General features: G+C 39.9%; 2 protein-coding genes across 4 annotated transcripts in view; one reads left to right on the top strand and one right to left on the bottom strand.

The window, feature by feature from the left end:
- Positions 1 to 14,114: 14,114 nt before the first annotated feature.
- Positions 14,115 to 22,106, top strand: METTL21C (methyltransferase 21C, AARS1 lysine). The gene is given in 6 exon segments (XM_050332170.1): positions 14,115 to 14,186; positions 14,271 to 14,371; positions 17,988 to 18,139; positions 19,475 to 19,617; positions 21,075 to 21,192; positions 21,712 to 22,106. Coding segments are annotated over 6 exon segments (981 nt in total).
- Positions 20,147 to 23,924, bottom strand: part of TPP2 (tripeptidyl peptidase 2) — a 51,606-nt gene continuing 47,828 nt past the window's right edge. For 2 of the 3 annotated variants that reach the window (XM_050332182.1, XM_050332183.1), the window contains one exon: positions 20,147 to 23,358. In XM_050332182.1, the coding sequence (XP_050188139.1) occupies positions 23,269 to 23,358 (90 nt within the window). In that variant the 3' untranslated portion in view covers positions 20,147 to 23,268. The remainder of the gene's footprint in view (positions 23,359 to 23,924) is intronic. The other variant, XR_007630890.1, reaches the window with a different exon arrangement.

The following is a 23,924-nucleotide window of genomic DNA, read 5'->3' as shown; positions in this document are numbered from 1 at the left end:
AAGGGCAGGGTCTGCAGGGTCACAGCCTCTTCCTTCCTGGCACCAGCAGGGACACAAAGTGAGACAGACTCTGGTCTCTGCTTCAATTCTGCCTTTCAGCAGCGCTTTAGAGCCCAAAGTGCATGAAAGGGACCTTTCCAGAGACAGGGCACACCAAGCATTTCAATGTTTCTGATAAACTGGTACTCACAGTGGAAAAAATTAATACCACATTTGTATCCAGAGATCAAAGCAATGGAACCAGCACAGTAGTCTCTTATTACACAGTCATCAGTCCAATGCTATAATTGGTATTATATATATTATATAAACCATTATACATATATTATATATCATTATTTTCCTCTTATACTTAACAGTAGTTTCTGATTTTTCCTTCTCTGGATGAGGCAAGCTGTTGCTCTTGCTATCTTTATGATTTCTAACTTGGCTCCTGCAATGAAATAAAAACCCAGTCCTCACTTTACAAACATGTGGTCATGTTTCTTAAATGAAACAGTGTGATGCTCAGAGTACCAAGGCTGTAATTCAAGTTGCTCATCACAAACTGCCAAAGTCATTTTTCTTTCAGGATATTGCCTTTCACTGAACCTGAAGATAGACTTACAATTTGTTGGACCATGCAGGATATCTGTTACTCTTAGGAAGAGTGATTAGCAAACTCTGGCAAGGCATTCCCCTAAATAATATGACACTATTACTCACTGCTGAATTTAAATGAAAAGATAAATATTACACACAACAAGCTTAGCTGTACATGGCTTTTGCCTCTGTTGTTTATTACATATTTCTAAAGCAACAGATAATGATTTTGGGTTTTTTTCTGAGCTATAATTTAAAACCAACAAATCAAAGATCTTTTTTAAAGGAGATTCTTATCCTATTCAGAACAGCATAACCAGATGTTAAATTAGAAGTGGAGAAGAAAACTTTTAAAACTGTTATGTTTTAAAGGTGAGTTAAGTAGCATGCTTGCAGAAATTGTTCCCTTCAACTGAGGCTATACTTGCTTTGTCATTAAAAAAAAATAAGTTTAAAAAATCGACAGTGCTATACTTTTAAAGGGGTTTTATACTGTCTTGGCTACTTCCAGTTGACCCTTTGGCTGTTGCTGTCCTGGTCCTAGGTAGCAGCTGACTGGAAAGACCTGTGCTACAATGCTCAAAATAGTCATGCCTGCAGCAGTGCTATGTGTTTTGTAGCCAAGAACTAAGGCAATGAGTAACTAGTCTGAATTTTCCCATCAGTTGAGCAGCAGAGAAATGTTCTTCTAGTCAGACAACACACAAACTGGTGACATGGCTTTCTACAGAAGAAGAGTGGCATGTGCAATGGAGAATGCTCTTACACAAGTGTTTTGCTTGTACAGGCGCCCTACAACACATGAGACCTGTTCGATGAGAGCCCTTAGAACAGAGCCCTTAGCAAGCTGGTGTTCAAGAGGAGGGTTTGAAATGATGGAATAGCTTGAATGTGCATGGGGAAGCTGACAAGAGTTGGTGGAGGCGACCTTGTCCTTGTTAGCAACATCTTAAATCACTGAGTGAATGTCCTTTCTCATGTTTCCTTCAGATGCTGGAGATAATTCTGAGTCTATAAAACTTTGCTGGATATAGCTCCGTTTGCAGGCTCTCATTCCAGTTTTGAGGAGTAAGTACATTCTTATCCGGTCTTCAGAGTGATGCAGTTTGGAAAAAACAACATACCAAAGCAGTTTTCTTCCACGTGGTCCTCCATCAGCATAGATGTCTGCACTATCTGTGCCCACCAAGTGAGTGACACACACACCTTTCAGTTTAGAAATATTTAGAAATGTTGTGGGGATGGGAGTAGAGTCTACCATCTATTTATTCTCTTTAAATGAGCATTTGCCCTTTAATCTTCCTAAGAAGCACAGTTTAATTCAGAGGACACTCTACTGTGAAACTTTTTGGCTCATAAGGGGCTGTAGCAACTTCTTGCCACGTAAGTCTCAGTCTAGCAAGGCACCATGGGATACAGTAAGGTGTCAAGTAATCCCACCTCATGCTCAAACACATTTGCAGTTGTCATTCAAAGATGGGTTTGCATATATTTTTCAGATTAATCTGATTGGATTTAATGGGATTTGGAGTGTCCCTAGTGATTGTGCTACACCTGTGTGATCACCTGACTTGGTGCTTCAGCCAGAGGCTGCACAAAACCAAACGGTGCAAACCTGCTTTCACACTTGCACCCAGCACCTGCAATCCTCTGCTCATCACATATCTCAGTAAAATGAAGACTGAAACTCTTTGCTGGTCTTGAAAAGCAGGTTAGACAAACATCTGCCAGGAATGGTTCAGGTATAGTTGCTCCTACCTTGGGCTGGAAGAATGACTTTCTACAAGAAATTGCAACCTAATTTTCTGAGACCTCTAGGAAATTAACATGATGGTTAGACTACTAGAGGGGTGACAAGTACAACTACTAGCTAGTAGCCAAAATTAAAACCAATCATATTAATTATTCAGATTTTCCTGTAGCTGTTAAACCTTTCTAAGTTTATCTAGGTATCACCTTCAGGAAGAGAAGACTGGGGAAAAGAGAATGTTTTCCTGTTGGGAAAGAGAATCCTTTTCAACTTACTGATTGAGAGGACATTCTTTCCATCCTATTTTACTTGTTATTTCTCCCAAGGGTTGACACAAGCAGAAAAAATGTCTAGATCACAAATGCCAATCGTAAGCCCCTGGGCAGCAAAGTCCAAAACGCTTATGCTGTGAACTCCCACCCTAAGCTGCTGCTTGTCTCTGGCTAAATCTCCCCTGTAGCCCCATTTCCATGGTAAAATCTCCATCTCATCAGCTGCTGGCCATAGTTACAATTAGTCAAATCCATATGCTTTGTCTGAGCACAAGGCCTGCTGGATTTTCCAAAGAAACACTTTCCCATCTATTTCACTTTGCAAGGCAAAGACCTAGTTTTAAGCCTAGACCTTGCCTCACATCATACTTTGTTTCTGAATGCGTAGTTGAACACAGCTGTGACACCCTTCTGTGGGTAATGGGATGCTCAAGCCTCTTTCACACCAGGAGTGCAGTTACAACAAGAGGGACTGTGAAAAACTGACTTAAAAATAACCATCAGTCTGTAAGATGCACTGCCATTTTGGGAAGCCAGAAAATGGTGCAGTAGAGACAGTTGCACCTATAAATCATCTAGCTGTGAATAAAAAGGGGCTTTCAGTGTCCCAAATCCTGTTATTTTTTCCAGAGAAATAGGTTTATTTTGGAGAGTCAGGCTTATATGTTACCTTAAAGCTTAGTATCTTGGCTCCTTCTTTAATCACAGAGATCTGACTGATACAGTCAATGGAGCCTGAGGGATGATTCATATGCCCTACCAGCACAGATGGGCTTCCTTTAATGTTGGCTTTTCCTGCCATTTGATACTCCAGGACAGATGAGACATCTGCACAGGGCTGGCAGATATGATGCAAGGCAGAGGAAGTCCATGGTCTTTTTGGTGAAGCAACGGGATGCCAACCAGGATACTCCACAACACCTAAAATAGCATTAAACACTTGCTTTTAGGCAACTGAATCCTGGTTTTGTAAAGATTAATTATTTCTAGGTTCATCGATTATACAGGATATATCTCCTTGGACTTGAGTGAACTGAACTCCCACATTCTTGCCTGAATTTAGATGTTCTCGCCTGATACCGAATGTCCTCTCTCAGCAGGATTAAGTGGCCTCAGTATGGCTGTCTAGTACAATCTCAGGTACCCCACCTGGACTCCAGTTGCTGCTGCAGGAGGCTGAGGGTCCTCCAGCAGTGCCATATCTTCTCTGTCAGCCCCAAGCAATTATTCCAGACATGCTGAGGTTTCTCAGAGGGCTTTAGGCATCTCTACTCAAGCCATCTGTATCTTGAAGAGGGCTGGGAGTATGCTGTCAGTATGGTCAGTGCCAGGAGCACTCTGATGTCTCTGGAAGGGGAGAGCCAAAGTCTGCACTGATATTATTCACAAGAATTTTGTCATGCATGCTGGCTGCAGTGAGTTCACCACTGACTCACATGGGCAGCACTTATTCACTCCGTGCTTATTTTGCACTACATACTGTCTTCCAGCTCAAAAAGCATATTGGAGACTGAGGCTGAAATTTCCATTTTTTATCTGATCTGGTGGTCCTGTCAAAGTGATATGAGCTGTGCCCTCTGACACTAACAGCACTTTCAGAGATCCCCAGCACTTTCTTATTAGTAGAGCTGTGCTGCTAGGTCTTTGTATTTATTTCTACAAACCCAGTCCTCAAGAGAGATTTGTCAATTTTATTTCAATGTTCAGTGGTTTGAAATTCCTTTTTTGGCATCAGCATAGACTTTGCAGAGCAGCACAATGTGCACTGAAAGTCAGAGTAATTCAGAAAAATTCGTCCTTGGAGTACACAGGCTTTGCCTGACAGTCTGTTTTTCTTGGGTGAGAACAAACTTTAGCCTTTGTGCACAGTAGTAAATGGGTAGAGATAACACACAACAAGAGAAATTCTGACCTGTAGTGGAGCTGTGACAGGAGGGATTAAACTAAAGAATTTAATGGGGATCCACTCCAGGTTAAGGAGGAGAGAGTGAAGGTCTTGACAGATTTAATTCTTTACGGTGCCTTCTCTGACTTTGCAAAGAGATCCACTGGATGAATGTACAGAATTGTCTCTGTATGCTCCTGCTGGTAAGCACGTCTTTCCATTGTGGGACAGCAATTCATGTAGTTCTGATGCCTTGTTTTACCTCAGTGAGAGGGTTTAAGGATAATAAACTCCCTTCCAATAAACTGGTAATGCCACTTTGCTGTTTCATGCCAGGTGAGGAGCAGCAGGGATAAATGAAGCCTCGGTGCCAAGGTGATGAAATGTTTCCATTGTCAGTTTGACACAAGCACATGAGCAGTCAGAGCACGGTGCTAATAACATAACGCCAAGGTCGCACATTCAGTCCCCATACGGGCCATTCACTGAGGGGCTGGGACTTGATGAACCTCGTGGGTCCCTTCCAACTCAGAATATTCTGTGATTCTGTGAACAAGAGAGCAAAGATGACACCCAAATTGAAAAGGGTTTGGGTAAACTTGTTGCTTGACAGTACATTACTGTGCTCTTACATCTGTGTGACATTACAGGATCTGGTCAGCAAGGACTGAAAAAGAATGTCACAAGTGCCTTTGCAATAGATAGCTCTGCAAGCACACAGCAGGAGGACCAACAGCATCCATCAGCAATGGGCAGGCACTCCACATTGCTCACTGCCTCCCAAAACCTGCAGTGCAGCAAGGAGCTGTGGCTTCCATCAGCAGAGGAGCTTTACGTGTGGGGACATGCAGGGCCCAGCAGTGATCATGTTCAAATCCAAGTGATAAGTCAGCAGTGCTCCAAGCACCCACCTACAAACACTGCACTCAGCATGGGAACAACGGGAGACTGTGGTCAGAGGAACAGCTGCCTTAACTCACACAGATGCTGAATATACACACAGCAATTAATACAGAAATAAGGTATTTAAAAGCTAGTGTGACACAGTTATGCAAGTTACAATGATACATTTTGAAAAAGATTGAGTCATGTTAATTACAACACCAAATCTTGTTCATAGTAAACAATGTCTTGTCTCTGCTCCTTTGCCTACAGCAAAGACAGACTTTGCTGAAGACTGGGCCAACCAACCAAGATGACTGTCTGAAGTCTCTGAAACATTAGAACAAGAGTCTGGGCTAAAGAAGACATTATAATAAACAAGTCTAATACTGCAAAACTCAGTTCTTAGAGGTTTGGAACACCAAGTGTAATTGTCCAGGGTTGCTACTGTTGTAGCCTGTGCTCTGTAGCACAATATTGTTGCTCATGGCACACCTTTCACTTGAAGATAATTTCCTACACAGGACAGCTACCCCTCCTCTGAGCTTCTGTCTGTGCTGTAATGCTGCAACTCTAGTCCTTAAAGGGCTTTTAAAACAATTTTCTTTTTGACCAATTGGCTTGAATATGGAACTACATCCTCAGAGGGGAGCAGGCCAGCAAAATGTTTGTGGGGCCCATCACTGGCTTAAGAGGCTTGAAGTAGCCCCTCATCTTTTTGGTGGTGCTGGCAGGGAATAGTTTTAACCTTGATGTAATAGCCATCCCAAAATATCTCTTCTGAATAGCCTTACAAAAGCTGCCAGGCAAATCTTTCATAGCTTTAAGTATTACTGGTACTTTCCAGATAACGTAATTCTGCTTTTTCTGGGCTATTCCTGAAATATTACAGACATTTAATCTGCTGCATGACTGCAGAGTCAGCAGCACAACAAAACATTTGCCAACCCTGACTTCCTCCCTGCCACCGAGTTCCTGGGCCTTCTTGCCTCTCACCTCCACAGAACATACCGATACAGTAGGTGGGGCCGTGGAAATGAGCTAAGACTCAGCTGTCCCTCTGATAGAATAAAAAAGCCAAATCTCTCCCTTCTAACATTCAGACTTGGATTTATGTCTCCAAAAGGCAGCAAAGCCCAATTAGTGCTTCTGCAGACCAAGACCAGGAACTAATCTTGATGCCCTAAAGAAATCATGATGGGTACATTGCCAGCAGATCCCTTTTTAGTGAGCTAAGAAGGGCTTAATGACAACTTCTGACTGAAGTTGTTTGTTAAATGTCCAGAGTGCAATCCTTTTAAACTTCTATAGAGCCAAATCAGCACCCTATTCCTACTTAAGAGATGGACAGAACAGGTTTGCCTGTGAAGCAGGTGCCCAGCAAGATCTGGACAGCAGTTAAAAAGATGTGATGATAGATGTTGGAGCTTAATAGATTCTTTAAAAATAAATATTACTAGTGACTCAGGATTAAATTCCGCAGTTCTCGCTTACACAAACCTGCTGAGCTTTCAGACTTATTGCACACTGCAGCACACAGATGTTGATTAAATCTGAGTGAAACTGGAGGCTTCAAAACTATCCCTTGTACACCCAAACTCATTCTATAAATGGAAAAAAGGGGAGAAGAGAGAAAAGAAATCAGAAAAATAACCCCCACCCCAGTGCTAAATATTTAAGAGCCCAGATACAGATAAACTTGAAAAAAATACAAAATATATATTTTTTGCAATCTAAGGCAAAAAACCTCCACTGACTCCAATGACATAGAAATCTACCTTATAGTCACCATCTGAAATTTCAGTGGTGGTTTCAATAATGTCAGCAGGAGTTTGTGCACTAATTTAGGCACAAAGCTGCTTTGATTTGCATTAGATTCTTTGATTTGCACACACAGTAGTTAAGGAAACAGACTTCGTATTACCCTTTGTATCTGTACAGTTAAGCTCATACAAGCCCAGGTTTGTTAAAAACTATGTGGTTTAGTGGTGGGCTTGGCAGTGCTGAGTTAACAGCTGGACTTGATCTTAGAGGTCTTTTCCAACCTTAATGATTCTAGAATTCTAAGTCAATAGAGACTCTTCCATCTAATTTTTTTTTAATAAGGTCAAGTTACTTCTAATATTAGTCTGCAAAAACTGATTTCTGACTACTTAATTCCTCTTGCAAAACAAATTGATTCATTGTAATATTGCTTGAGCTACTCATTAGTCATTAATTTGAAATGACTTTAAATACATTTTTATTTTCCTTCTAGAGAAACATCACATTTTTCACAACTGGAAGAGAAGCAAGAGGACTATTCAGTAGGACACCATTAATCAAAACCTGCATTCTTGCTAGTCAGCCGTTTAATTGTCCCTTGCCATGACAAAACTGCTTGGTTGCAGCAGCTTTACCTGATTAGGAACTTGAAGAATTTATTGCTTGGCAAATACTATTAAAATATGGGAAAACTAAACATCCCCCTCAAAAAAAACCCCAAACCTACCCAAAACCAAACAATTCAACAAAAACAGAAAGGCAAGCTGTTAAAAAAGCCCTGTCATTATTACTGGTAGTAACTGCAGCCAAGCAAAGGCTGTAGCCCCGAGAGTGGTGTGGTCACTCTTGGCACAGCCAGCTTAAGCTGGTCCCTCATTTGTGTATATAGTAACCAGCCCCAAACAGACCGAGTAAAGGGAGCCCCAGCTGTAAAACTTCCAGTTCAGTATTTTAAGACCATCACACTCTTTGCTCTATAAAAAGCCACATGGAATTAGCTCAAGATCTCTTTCCTTGCCACAAAGAAAAAAATAGCAGATGGCATTGAGTCCTTCTCCAAACAACCAGCTGAGAAATGGCAAGGGGACCACAGGAGGTAAGACAACACCCCATGGCAGGGCAGAGGGATCCTCAGCGAAGAGCTAAAATTCTTCCCAAGCTTTGAGAGAGTTCAGATGAAAGTTCAGCTTTAGTGACTTCTCAGGGAGTAGCAGCTCTCCAAACAGGTGGGATGAATAAGCAGTTGAGAAAGAGGTAGCACCAAGGGAAAAACCTGTCCCTATTTAAAACAGAGGAGAACTAGGATTAATGAGGAAACTCAAACTAAAACAATCCTTTGGAGGCAAACAGCTTCAGATTTTGAAAAACTAACTACAGAAGGCTTGAAGATACCCCCAAAACTCATTGCTGAGGGAAGCGGAAGTGTGTGACTTCATAATAAGGCAGGAGTTAATCAGCTGCAAAAAAAAAAAAAAAAATCCATGGATTAGTTATATTGCCTCAGCTGTCAATATGTGAAAATGAGGGCAAAGGGCTTGATTTGCTTTTGGCTTCATGCAGCCAAATGCATTTTTCACATGCAGCAGTACCAGATGTTGTGCCTCTGTGCTCCTCTTCTGACTTCCCTTTGCAGTTGTACCTCTCTAGCCAATCTCCTCATGCAAGTGCATGGCACCTAAATTATCTGTTTTCATTTATTTAACAGGTCTTTGCCATGATAAGAGACACATACAGAAGCTGGACAAAAACCTCGACAAGGAAATTAGTATTTAAAAATACCCCCAACAGGTTAATTCTGGTATTAGAGTTTGCGCTTAAATAACATTCCAGGGCTCTTCACTTAAAGACAAGTGAAGGAAGGTTCTGCTCAGACCACCCAAAGCCAAGCTTTGACTCACCTGTCCCGTTGCTTTTTTTGCAAGACAGGAAGAGCTCTTGTTCAACAGATCACGTAGATGGACACAGGAAGTACAGAACACATCTATTCTTACTGGAATCAGGCTCTTTAGCCTAATCCAGAACAGCCTAAATCCTGGAGGATGCTTAGATGGTGGAAATAAACACTCAATTTAGAGTCCCGTTCCTCACCATCTCGGCTCTTGTGACAAGCCCAGGTGGTGCAGCACTGGTTTCCCCAACAGCTTTGCTACTGAGCTGCAGCACCTGCACTACCAGGGAAGGAGAGAGCAGGCATTAAATGCACAACACACAGCTAACAGCAGTCAGGAGCCACTGACAAGGTGGGCACAGCCTAGTGTCACTCTTCTTAGCATAAAATCTTGGAGCATTTCTTCATTCTTCCATGCTCCTGAACATGAAGATCTCCTATATAGCAGCACGATTTTAAATAAATGCTTAGAATCACAGAATGGTTTGAGTTTGAATAGACTTGGATCATCTAGTTCCAACCCCCTGCCCTGAGCACGGACACCTTCCACTAGACCAGATTGCTTAGGGCCCCATCCAGCCTGGCCTTGAACACTTTCAGGGATGAGGCGACCGCAGCTTCTCTGGACAACTTGTTCCAGGTTACTTACCTGCTTTGTTGTCTTCTTTGAGATGTGTGTTATCTGATTGTATGTGAAAATAAGGTTAGGCCGGATTAACTCAACATGAAACAGTAAATAAATTGAAGGAAAAAAAAAAGTTTTTGTCAAGCACTGGAACAGACTGCCCAGGGAAGTGGTTGAGTTACCTCAGCTAGGTGAGCAAAAGGAGGTCTCTACCAAGAAGAAAGGAATTCTTATTTTAAAAATAATGAAAACAGTGTGTTTGGTTTGAGGATCACATTCGGTGTTCAGTGTTATCCTTCGCCTTTGGCTGCCCTTGTTTAGGAGGGCCACCAGAATTAACTTTGGGTATTAGTGACTTCAAGCTGAGGAGTCATTCCAGAGCCATAAGGAATAGGATAAGAAAATGCCAAACACCAAAGATCATAGAATGGTTTGGGTTGGAAGTAACCTTTAAAGGTCATCTAGTGCAATCCCCCCTGCAGTGAGCAGGGACATCTTTTACTGTGCCAGGTGGATCAGAGGCCTGTCCAACCTGACCTTGAATGTTTCTGGGGATGGGAATCTGTTCATCCCCAGCCTGTATTGACACTGGGACTTGCCCCAACCCAGGTGTAGCACCTTGCACTTGGTCCTGTTAGACCTCATGAGATTCCCACAGGCCCACTTCTTGAGCTTGTCCAAGTCCCTCTGGATGGCATCCCATGCTTCAGGTGTGTCAACCGCACCACTCAGCTTGGTGTCATCTGCAAACTTGCTGAGGGTTCACTTGATCCCTTTATCTATGTCATTGATGAAGATATTAACTAGCACTGATCCCAGTTTGGACCCTTGAGGGATACCACTTATCACCAGTGTCCCTCTGCACACTGAGCCATTTACCACTGCCCTCTGGATGTGACCATCCAACCAGTTCCTATTTCACCAAACAGTCCACTCATCAAATCCATCTCTCTCCAGTTCAGAGAAAATGATGTTATGGGGGACCATGTCAAATGTTTTATGGAAATTCAGATTAATGACATCCATAGCCCTTCCCTTGTCCACTGACAGAAGGCCACTAGGTTGGTCAGGCAGTACTTGCCCTTGGTGAAGCCCTGCTGGCTATCCTGAATCAGCTCCCTATTCTCCATGGGCCTTATCATACCTTCTAGAAGGATCTGATCCATGATCTACTGAGGCACAGAAGTGAGGCTTACAGGTTGGTAGCTCCCGGGGTCCTCCTTCCTACCCTTTTTAAAGGTGGGTTCAGTGTTTCACTTCTTCACCTGGGACTTCACCTGACTTTTCAAATGTCATGGAGAGAGAGGCTTGGCAACTGTATCAGCCAGTTCCCTCCCGACTCTGGGATGCATCTCCTGGGGTCCCATAGACATACGCACAATCAGGTTCCTCAGGTGGTCATGAACCTGATCTTTGCTAACAGTGGGAAGCACTTTGCTGCTGGTGAGCACTTTGCTGCTGGTGCTCCTGTAACTGGAGCAAAAAGGCTTCATCAGTTGGGTCCCCTCGACCAGGGACCTCTTGCAGACACTGACCAGAAGGTTTCCCTTAGTTGAACAAACAGCACAGGTCCTGTCAAGACGATGCTGTAGACATTTAGCTGGCTGCCAACAGCACTTAAGAACCTCCTGCAAGTTGGAGAATGCAAACCTGCTTTCCACATCCAGAAAAGTCCAGCAGATGCCTCCAGCAATAAGGATGAGGAGAATATACTCTAGAGTTGGGAGTCTGTCATTCTTCATCAGTCACCTGCCAGATCACCCAGGACCTCCAGCAAATCCTGTAGGATTCAGGACCCTGAATGTTTTGATCAAGGACTTGAGGCACACACTGAGCACATGAGACAATCTCTGAATTCCTAGAGTAGAAAAAAATCAATGTTTCTTTTTCATTGTTTTTCAGTTCTTGGTTTGTTTGCTCTTTTCCTTATAAATGCAACAAACTCTTTATGTTTTTGATTCTTATGTGGTTTTGCAGAGGTATTTTTATATAGCTGTCTCTGGGGCCATTAAGATCCCTCTCCTAGGTGGCTAGAGACTATCCCTGTGTATTATGTTATACTTGTCAACACTGAATTTCATTTATCATGTTATCACCTCTCGTAACATGTCAAGAGATCCTTTTGGAACTCTGCAGCTTATTTTTGTTTTCACTGTCTTGAATAATTCTACATTATTGTCACCACATTATTTTCTACATTTCCCATTATCTTTTAGGAATACACTCAGCAGCACAGCTCTTCCTGGGTCATTGTAAACCTGACCATTTATTGCCTTCTTGCTGTTAACAAATTATTAAAACAAAACATAATGACTCCTTAACCCAGCAAAGCTCAGTTCCTGTAAAGATCTTAAGTTAGTGACCTATGAAAAGCTTGTGGAAATCCACATATGCTGTAAACTGGAGGACTGTGAACTACATGTTTGTAGACATCATCAAAGAACATATAAAACCTTCTTCCTTTCCCATCCTATGCCTGTTACTTATCAGCTTTAACAGCAGAGAAACTTTTAAATTTGTTTTAAATTTAAATCACTGTAATCTACAATCCAATAATATGAGCATAGTTTTACTCTGCCTGTACACTACCCATGCTACCAATTAGGTTTCAAGGTTTCATATAACCGGGCTTAAACCCCCCATACCTACCCAAGCTACACAATTCACACTAAAAATAAATACATTCTAAAAATATTTGAAGTTTGCTTTACTTCATCGCATTTTGCAGCCTGTTGCATTTTGTCTTCCACCAATGGTCTCAGTTTGTCTTCCACCAATGGCAAAATTCCCATGAGTGTTTTGAGAAACAGAAAAGCCAACTGAATAATCCAGAGCCTTGTGGAATTTGATGTTAATAACTGAAAATCACTCTTTTACACATAGAACTGAGGTGTGGTGCTCTCCTCAGCCTTACTATTCATGGAAGTCTGGAGAAATTTTAATTCCATGGGGCTACCCCTCCAGACAACACACATTTTCAATGTCAAAGAAGTGCCTGGAGATAGAGTGTAGAACAAGAAGTATTTATAGAAATTACATAGTAAATCTTTGTCAACAAACACTACATTTCAGAGTATTAGTGTCAATTCCTCTATCAGTTATAAACAAGAAATTAAGCCATGTCTGCATCACTCATAAATAGGCTGTAACACTGTCCATACAGTTGGCATCCTTTTTAAAAGAGATATAACACAGAGTAAGCCAGTTCCTCTGATTTAATTTAAAAAATAAACTGTTTATGTCCAGTATCAATCCCATTGCCAAACCTTAGGATAGAACTTTGACAGCAGTTCCAGTCTGAGTTACATTCACCTCTGGTGACAATTACAGTAAATATGACAGTGGGAACATGCCTGTTAAAAAGAACCACATATTAACAAAAGCTATGGCAGTCATTCCAACAGCAGTATATCTGCTCCTTTATTTCCAATAACAGGATGTTGCACTGCTTGTAAAGTCAGGCGGGTCTGTGAAATGCAATGTTTATATCAACCTAATACAGTTAATATCTGAATACTAGCTCTCAAGTATAAATTTAAAAGTATCTTTTAACTATAAAGTTTGAGAGGAAATAAACTGGTGAACATTTGAATGCAGAGACAAGTGTCTCCTATACTTGATGTGACTACTAGAAACAGCAGCTAATGCAGAAAACAGCTGCAGTGACAGAAATGGTTCATTTTTTCCCTTTACCACTCTTCAGGAGAGCACTACCTGAATCCAAAAATGCAGATGCCTATAAATTGAGTTAAAAATCTACATTTCCTCCCACCTCCCGCTTTCTATTGCCAGCCTTCAGTTGTTCACTAAATAGCCAGGGGTTGTTCTCTAGCTTTATGACTTTCAAAGTTGCTTTTAAATTTTTCTGTCTTCTAGTTAAATTTCTTTCCATAGAATCTTTTCCAAGAAGGAGAAAGGAGGGCAGAAGGGCAGCAAAGGAATAAATGCATATAAACCTCCCAAATTCTTGAACTGTGTAAGGAATACACCTTTGGTTTATCTCTAACATCTATGACATCCACCTGTTTTTAAAAAAAAACAGCTGCAAGATTTTATGATAAATTGGTATTTTCAGGTTTGCACTCTCTCTTTCAGTGGCTATAACATTTCCTATGGTTATGAGCTGCACTAAAGACAATGGGAAAGTTGTTATTTCCTTAGGAGTGTCAGTTCCCCCAACCCTCTGTGACTCAGGACAGGGGAGGGTATCCAGAGCTTCCCCAGCCAGACACTCAGCAGGGCAAGTAAGACTTGACCTTTTCCTGGCAGTAGGAGCTTCACGAACTTTTCTCTGCGCTTGGGCTGCTGCCAAGTGGCCACACACGTTATTTATGCTCTAGTTTGCCCACAGTAAGTTGCTTGCTTGGTTCAGCTCTGCTGACCTAAGGCAAACACGGGGAACGCTCCATCTGCAAAAACAGGACAAGAGGTAGGAGGAAGCTGAGATTTTATTTCTGAAGGTTGGTATGCTTGGGACTTCAAAGTCTAAGGGAGTTTTCATTTTGTACTGCAAATGTGGAAGAGTTTAGTGTAACATGGTAAGTTCTTCGAGCGCTGCCTGGTAATGTTACTCTAAATAGCCTGCAATCCGACTGGCCAGAGAGGAGGGTTATTCTTTTCAGGTGCACGCCCGTATAAAAAACCTCTGGAGCATGCAGCCACCCACAGGAAACTTCCCGTGCCCTGTCACATCAGGTACCCACACAGCCACCCAGCTAACCTCGTCTGGCATGCTTTTGTGCTCTCTGCTACCTAACAACAGAATCACCTTTGTCTGAATTCTTGCATTTCAGGTCAGCTCTGTCTGCCAACAGAATCCAGCTTTCCTAACCCTTTCTGTTTTGTGGGGATTGACTGTCACTGCTGGTTTTGGTATTTGGGTCCATTTACCTCGTGGATTCAAACATCATATAAGTTTCTTATATCGATATTGCTAGCATGGGAGTTTCGTTTATTTCCTAGCATTTATATTGATTTTTTAATGTAGTGCATGATAACATGAGAAAATTGCATGAACCCTAAGAAAGAGAGATGTTACTGTATGGTAAGTGTATGGTTAGGCCCTGTCTTGCACTGTAATTACATTTCCCATGTGAGCAAATGAAATTGGCTTTTGCCCAAATACTTCAGACTAAATCAGAGTACCTCATGCAACTTCGTGCAGAGATGAGAGAAACACATTTCAGCAGAATTGTTTACAGTATTGCTCAATAATCTACTTTTTTTTTTTAGCCACATAGATAGATTTTAAAAGCTCTTCCTGAGCAATGAATTTCAACAGTTTAAGAGGCACAAAGTTTATTATTATAGGGGATAAACTGTGTTACCTTAAGGTTTATCATCATCTTACAATTTGCCCTTAAATGTTTAATTACCTTGTTAATTTTATGTGGTATTGTCAAACAGATATAATTTTATGAATTATTCTTTCTTCCTTAGGTTTTGAAGAAATCAAATGTGATTTTGTAAATTTTGTTCACAACAGCTTAAGGCTGTTGTGAACAAAATGAAGTCCATGCTGGTCTTAAAACTCTGAAAGAATTTAGATGATTATTTCCCAACAGGATCAATTTGTAAAAAAAGTGGCTGCTCACATTCAGAAAAAGCCAACACTTTCAAAGGGAATGGATTTTACTTGTAACATTATTAAATCAAAATTCTTTTTGAGATATATAATTTTTAGTAAAATATGGAACAGAAAAATGTCAAAACAATGAGAAATGTTTTTTATAATTCTAGAAGCACATCAACAACTCGACCATATTACATATAGAGGGTTTAAAAATGCAACCACCTATTTGCAAATAGCCTCTCAATACTCATTTGTGCCTGTAGTCTTCAGGCAGTTTGTCACTTACAATAATAAAATAAAGCTGTGCATCAATAAGGCCAAGACACTAATATGCTTGAATTCTTGAATTTATACAACTAAAACTGTCCTGTAGTTTGCAGCTAAAAAAAAAAAAAAAAAAAAAGCCTTACTTTTAATTCCTATGAAATATATAACAATTATGGCAATAGAATGTGCCTGTATATATATATATATATATATATATATATACACACATATAAACCCCTCTCTGTTTAGCAAAAGCTACACCTCTGACAAGATATTAATACAGCATCTTGAAGCCCAGCCATAAACCAGAGCCCAGTGTATTCGGTGACACACAAACACAGAGCGCATAGTGTTTATCAACAAATTTGCATTTACTAAGTGTGTTTCCAAACTGTTTTCTGGAATTCACCACTGCCCACAGCTAACTGAAATTTCGGCCTGTTGCAGTAAGGACTTGTTTAAGGAAGGAAAAAAATGCAGGGGGATCCCTTTCTACCCAGATTGACAAATTACAGTTTACTCATTAAACAAGCCCTTCTGGTTTTATACACAGAAAAGTACTGGACAACATTAAAGTTTCCTCCTGCTTTTTGATTTCAGGATTGGCTTTTTCACTTACATAGCACAAATTTTAATTACAAAAAAACCTACCAAAACAAATAAACAAAACACTCATCCCAAACTCCCCAAATATGACAATGTAGTGCTTTGCATGTTTCAGCAAGAAATGTTAAGAAGACTGGGTCTTTAACCAACTGTTTTCTGGCTTTAGCCATCACCAGTTCTGACTGATTCTTCTCCTTTCATTATGCACCTTCACAAAGGCCTAAGTCTTAAAATATTTTTCTCAGAGATTTCCTAAAACATTAAAACATGACCAGATTTTATTCTCGCTCAAGGCATGAAAAGGAGGCATTGCTGAAAACTAGAAGTCTACTTTTGATTACATGAGAAACCATTGCTGTTGGAAGGAGGCACAATGCCCTGTGTGACCTGTGAACACGGGATGCAGTTACTCATGTCTGGGAATGCAGTAACTGCAGAATTAACTTCAGCCTCTTACCTACATTCATCACATCTAAAATCACACCCAGAAGGTGCACAGTCAGAACTTGTTACTGGCCAGACGGAGGGCCTCTGAAGAAAATCAAAATCTGCAGAAATTAATTTCCTTTAAAGCACTCTTTTCTGAAACAGCACAATATGGCTGCCAAGACTGAGCAAATGCAGTGTCAGAGGAATTAGAACATAAATCCCATCCTTGTGAATAAACAGAGCAGCAATAAGGAATATATCAGGTGTCAGTAAAACTGCAATGGTGTCAATATCATGTGCAAATAAACCACCCACCCAAGTCAGCAGTCACTCTGCTCCTTAAAAAGCTACCTGCAGGCATTGCTGAACCTCTTGGTTGCTGCCAAACATTCACCCCTTCAGGTCAGGATTATCTACAACAGCCTCCTGCAGTATGATGCAACACAAATTATACAATGCTTAGTCTGCAGTGCCTATGGCTGGAGAGAGCAAATATGCAGTCTCAAGAAAGAGCAGAATGGATACATGTTTTCATCATGGATAAAAACACAGCTCACTCCACCCATGTGGGAAGGGTGAGCTTGTACAGCTTGTACACAGTGTGTGTGTATATCTTACCTATTTATCTACCTATCTACACACACAGACATATGCCTGTGCTTCACTGAAGAAAATTCTAGTCAAGCAAGAAGTTTCAATGACATATTTCTCCCCAGGCAAATTTAGATCCAGTCCTATTCCTGCTTTTATTGATGTTAGTTGGTATCAATCAGTTCCTTCTCAGGCTGGGTGCTGCCCTGTACACTGAGGATGCAAAATCATTCACAACACACAGAGTTCTCAAAAAAGCCCTACAGATTCAAACTTCTCACTGCAATGATTTCCTGACTGCTATCGGCACACTCTGCAGTTCACTACATTTCAGAGTAATTCATTAAGCTGTTCTGCAAGGAAAGGCAGGGAAGAGAAGGCAACTGGATGCAAAGAGACAAAATCAAGAGCACTGGCTGCAGCAAATGAAACAGTTTTATCTCAGGAATGCCAAGTCCCAAGTTTCCTGGAAAACAGTAAATTTCACAGATAAAAAGTCACAGATGTTAAAAGAGGGTTATCCGTCTCAGTTATTGCTTCAATTGATAAAAGCAGCTCAATTTTGAGACTGATTAGTGGCATCAATTCAGTGACATAAAGCTAAGATTCTGTATAAATGTTAAAATAAACATAATAAATATGATAAACATGATAAAATAAAAATTCTGACAGCATTACTGCATTATCAGAAAGTGCTCATAACACTCAGTGGAGTGGGATGTCACATCTCATCCTTTTCCTTCAACTCATCACTGAAAAAAAACCCCAAAAGGCTACCAAAGGCCACCCAAACTATTTATGTCTTTTTCCAGGCATGTCTCATACAAAGAGAGGGCCTGCAAGATTTTACATTATTTTTCCCCTTCCATTTCAGCTCTTCTGCCGTGATCTCTGCACAGCAGCCATCATTCCCCAACAAAATTCAAAGAGAAATGGACTACCAATCTGAGGAAGAAGAAACCTGTGAAGAGCAGTGTGACTCTGAAAACTGCACTTGCAGCTCCAAGCATGCAGAATCCAACACAGGTTTAATCCCATTTAAATATTGCAATTGCCGTGGCATGCTAGCAGTTCGTATTTTGATTTTTGTCAGTCTTCACATAGATGTCACCACGTCACTTTTCCTTTTGACATCCAATTTTCCCATTTCCCCTTATGTTTGTATATATTATCATATCAAATCTGCAAAAAAATTACTATCTCCATGATTCAGATGTATATTTAAAATGGTATCTGAATTTTAATTGGACATCTAAGAATTATTTATCAGTTACAATTAGAGATATGATTACAATATGCATTAATTGGGCTGGCACTGTTGAAGCTGTGGCATTACAAATTTTAACAGGCTAAACTGCTCCACCAACTACCAAGGATTTCTGGCAGGCAACAATTAAAATCCATGCTAGCCAGAGCTAAATTTTTCTTTGCAGTTAAGGTCAATTCTGTGCACATGCTGATGACAGGCTTTCAGCAACAGTACAGTCATTCAGGTCGGTGTCCTTGTTTTCAGTGAGATCAGATGGAACAGTTGAGCCCAGCTCTTCTGAAAAGCCTCACCCATGAGCCTCCCTGTATGATGAGACTCACTAGCACAGCTGTAGTACTGGCTTGCTGAACCACGCTGTGTGTCAACACACACTTAAAGAGCACCTTACAACCCTCCTGCTTTGGAAGGATGCTTAATTAAAAACAACCACTAAAAAGAGTTAGGTTTTCTTCAATGTAAGAGGTGAATTCTAAATACTTCTTACTTAAAAAGATGCTTGATGTTCTAGAGCTGTTGACCCCACAAATGAAATGTACAGCACAAACACGTACATGCTATCTTCATACTCAACATGAACTAGCTTACCCCAAAATACAAGGTAACTTGGCCCAGAAAGTCTTTTAGCTGTAATTAGCAGAACTTTATTTTGAATTAGTAGCTTTTCCTAAAAGGCTTGTTTATACCTGTAAATTGCCCATGTGAACACTCAGAATGGCAGGAAATGACCATTGTTTCTTTAACTACCTGACCAGCCAGAGTATCTGCTTTTGGACAGCAGCTAGTCTTCACGGAAAGGGCGGTTAGGCATTGGAACAGGCTGCCCAGGGAAGAGATCAAATCACTATCCCCAGAAGTGTTCAAAAGATGTGTAGATGTGGCACTTGAGAACGTTTTAGTGATAAACACAGAGGTGCTGGGTTGGTTAAGGGTTGGATTCAACAATCTTCCAGACCTTTTCCAACCTTAATGATTCTGTAATTCAAGGCCAGTGGCCTGACAGCTTTCTAGTCTGTGTGCCTACACACTGTCTTTGCAAGACACTTTTTACCAAGTTCCATATAAAACCACCAATTTCCACTTTCCTCTCACAGGCTCACCAGTAACACTCAAAATACTGCAGAACTGGGTTCCTAGAGTTTCACACTACTTTGATAAAGAGCACTATACGTACGTGGGCCACCAGATCGTCATTCAGGAGTCCATAGAGCACTTTGGAGCCGTGGTATGGCCGGGGGTAAGTACATGACATGGCAGAAGGCTGACAGGACACAAAAGGAAACCATGACAGCAGCACACGAACGTTAAGGAAGCTTTCTTGGATGGTGCTTCCCACAATAGAGGTTTCCCTATGCAGGACAAAGACCTTCAAGAGAAAGCTCTGCCTTAAGGTAATTTGCCGGTTCACACCGAAAGGACTATTTTAAGCATTTGTAAATTGGATGCAGGCATTGAATAAAATTCAGAAAGGGAATGCAGGAAGAAGCATTCAGCATCCACCATGTTTCCAATCAGTCACTGCTAGGAGGTAAACAATCAGGAGTACAAAAAGGAGGCTGAAAAAGAAAATTGTGAGAGATTAAATAAGGTTATAACAATTAAACATGCTTCCTTTAAAGGCTGGAACAGCTCCACTGCAGTATGGAAAACCATACTTGCAAGCAGCTCTGCAATCTCTGCTTCCTCTGCTCTTAAAAAACATGTGGACTGAGAAAGCTGCCTTTGAGGAAAGAGAAGGTCAACTGATAAAGACATGAAAATTGGGATTTCAAAAGTTTTCAGATCCACATTTATTTAAAAAGCTCACAAAAAATGGCAATTTCAAAACAATAGAAAGAAAGCATTTGTGTGTGGGTGAAACAGTATCTTATTTTGACATGTCAGATCATCAATTCGCACATTAATCAGGTGTCAGAATGCAGATGGTACAACTATCCAAGAAAATGGAGAGGTTGCACAAATTGGTGATTTATTAGCTGTCAGCTTTCCCAAAGCAGGTAGACAGTGTTGCATTATGAAAAGCGCAAGAGTTAAAATAGTAACACAACTCTAAAGAAGAGAAGCAAAAGGGGGAAGACAGTTTCTTTGGCATCAGTTTATGTTGTTTATAAACAGCCCCTTTATCAACAAGATCTTTACAAAGGTCCGATAAACAATATTTCCATACAGTGCTGTTTCCTGTCTAAAGTTTATACGATTATCAAGACAAGTATCAAGTTGGTAAATAACAAAGTTTTAAAATTTTCTGTGCTAAAAAAAAATTAAACAAAAAAGTTTTCCAAAAATCTCTGCTGAAGCCTAAATTTACTTGATGATGATAGTGATAATAAAGCATAACATTTATTATCATAAACCAGAACATTACTTTTACATATTGTTAAACCTCTTGTTTGGTGTTCTGACTGTATGGTTCACATTTTACCACTGCCCCTCTTGAGCTGTCAGAGGACTCACATAGAAATGTGTAGCAAATCCACATCCCATAAAAGTAAATTAAAAATAAACTGCTTTAATTTTTTTTTCTTTATATAAAAAAGCAGGACATCACAATTCTTTCCATATTACATTTTTATGTTACACCCTTCAGTGTTTTTCATTGTACTAAAAAAACCAACACCTTTGCATAAAAACATCTAATGAATTTCTGTGCAACTTAGCTGTTACCTTCTTACAGATATGTGTTAACCGTTTTAGGCACTGGCTTTATCTCAATATCTGGAATCAAATCAAGAACAATTCAACCTCAAAGACAAAAAAGTTTTGGAAATTGGTGCTGGAACAGGCTTGCTTTCCATTGTGGCCTGTATCTTAGGTTGGTAAATTTGTATTTTCTTTTAGATTTTCTGTGAAAATTGATTTAGTCCTGCCATTGTCACTTTAAGGAAATGCAACAACAATTGAAGTAAACTTTGCCATCATGTTTTGTTTTGTTTTTTTTAAATGAAAATTATTGTTAAAAACTGTTTTGTTAACTACCCTAGTTACTGGTGAGGGGAAGCCTGGAGAAGTTACGTAGGTAAAGTTTTATATATATTCAATTACATATCTATGAATTCTGCCATGTCTCAAGTGAAAGGATGAGAGGAAATGGCCTTTAAGTTATTTATTTATTTTTTATTGTAAGAGTGGTTTAGGATTGGAATAAGTTGCCCATGGAGGTGGTTTAGTCACCATCTCTGAAGTTTTCAAGAGGCATCTGGATGTGGGACTTGGGGAAATGGTTTAGGGGTGATTATGGTGGAGCTGGGTTCACAGTTGGACCAGATCATCTTGAAAGTCTCTTCTGACCTTGATGATTCTGTGAATTGAAAGAAATTCATGTTTTCTTTAGGAGCTCATGTTACAGCTACTGATTTGCCTGAAGTTCTTGAAAATCTCTCATATAATATTTCAAGAAATACACAGAACATGAATATGAACAAACCTGAAGTAAGAAAACTGGTATGGGGAGAAGGCCTCAATGAAGATTTTCCTGTATCAACTTACCATTATGATTTCATACTGGCAACTGATGTTGTGTACCATCATGCAGCTCTGGATCCCCTGCTAGCAACAATGGTATATTTTTGTAAGCCAGGAACAGTACTACTATGGGCCAATAAATTCAGATTCAGTACAGACTATGAATTTTTGGAAAAACTTTCCAATATATTTAACACAACTGTTCTAGCAGAATTTCCAGAATCAAATGTCAAGCTGCTTAAAGCCACAGTAAGAGAAAATTAAAGAGAAAATTATCACTATTCTTGATTTAGTGGCAGCACCTCACAGTTTGGAATGCTCTGCAGGATTATGTTGCACCTTATGTGTATTTATGTCTGTAAAGTCACAGTTGTATCCAAGTTTTGCATTGCAAGCACTGAAAAAACTAGCAAGCAAAACATAGGGCAATTCGTCTCTGGTTGATACATATGAGCTGTTCAAACAGACCAATTTCCCTTCACTGAAGGAACAATCTTCATAGCCGTAATCAGTAACAAGGCTTTAACAAAAAGCTTCTGGGCTGCACTGAACTTCTGTTGTTTGTAAGGTGTTTTCTTTCAGCAAGTTTTGTTTATGTACTAATCCAGAAACCAATACAATTTTTAGCTTCAGTACTTTTATTAATTATAAAAATCTTTTAAAGTATCAGAGTGCACATAGTGTTTTTTTGACCTCCAACTTTGCACATTTATTCTGCTGCGGTTTATATTTTTAACACTAATAAACATATATGTATAGCTTTACAATATCCGATCAAGATGTAACTGTCTGGCACTTTCATACATGTATCAGTCTGTCCTGATACTCAGCTTCACACAGATTTTTGAGTTTGTCTTAAATCACTCCAAAATGAAGATTTACAAGAGCACCTATGCATCAGCAATTCAAAGTTAAACACTGTACCAGTTTGAGAGGTTGAATTTTTCTTAAAAAAAATTAAATGTAAACTCTTGCAAACAATACGCGTGTTCCATTATTTTCGTCTAGTAAGTAAGATTTTAGCTACTCTTGAAGTAGCTTTAAGGCCTTCATACAACTGAAATTAGGATCAAACATGTTAAAATTCAGTTTACCGTAAAAAATACAGAACTTTTACAGGTGTTAAAAGTAACAGTTCAGAACCTAACATGCATGCAGTAAGTCTTTCCAACCTGATTCCAAATCCTTGGTGTTGGCAGTTCTGGCACATCCATTGCCAGCAATGGGATGCACAATAAGGAAACTCCCTAATGACAGGAGTTAGGTTAGCAGGTATTAACTGTACCCAGGTGCCTTTACTGATAAATACACACAATTTAATAATCAGCATTCAGTAATGAAAACATGCGTTCGAATAAAAAGTCAAACTTATCTTTTCCTATCCTGCCCCTTATAAAATCATTTTAATTTTACAACAGTTGATTTTCTAGAATACACAATAATCAGGTGGATACATGACAGGAAGCCAATTCTCAGTGAAAGTTGCACAGTGAGTCCATCCAAGCAACTTCATTAGCTGAAGAAAAAAGCAGACATTAAAAAAATGAGTCATTCTTTCTAACATCTAAATCTAAACAAACACTGCACAGATATCAACATCTTACTAAAAACGTCAATTATCAGAAAGATAACAGATTGGAGAGTGAACAGAGTGATCTTTGAATTCCTTAGTCCTGAGAGGGGGAAACCTCTGCCCCCTTCGCCTCCCTCTCCCCCACTATATGGTCCACAATGTTAACTCAATGCACAAAAATCTTGTCCTAGGAATTACAGCGATTTCCATTAATTCTCCACCTATATTCTTTTAACAGTAATTATTATTAATAATAGTAAAAAATAATAGTGGCTAAACAGCAACATAACAGGATTTTAAATATTCAGATATCTTTGGCTAAGTTGTCTAACTCCTTTATGGCCCAAAGGAAGTTCCAGAAAGTAAATCTGCTAAAAATGACAGTTACTCACAAACCAGTTATTCTAGAAAAAGAAAGAAGAAATCACTATCAAAAATGGAGGCCAAGCTACCAAAGCCTGGATAAAGATGAAATGTTACATTTAGTGGTTTCTAAAATGTAAAAAATA

The sequence above is a fragment of the Myiozetetes cayanensis genome, unplaced genomic scaffold, assembly GCF_022539395.1.
Source record: "Myiozetetes cayanensis isolate MyiCay16 unplaced genomic scaffold, myiCay2020 scf5-8, whole genome shotgun sequence".
Lineage (NCBI taxonomy): Eukaryota > Metazoa > Chordata > Aves > Passeriformes > Tyrannidae > Myiozetetes > Myiozetetes cayanensis.
The sequence above is the reverse complement of the archived record's forward strand: the minus strand, read 5'-3'. Positions and strand labels throughout refer to the sequence as shown.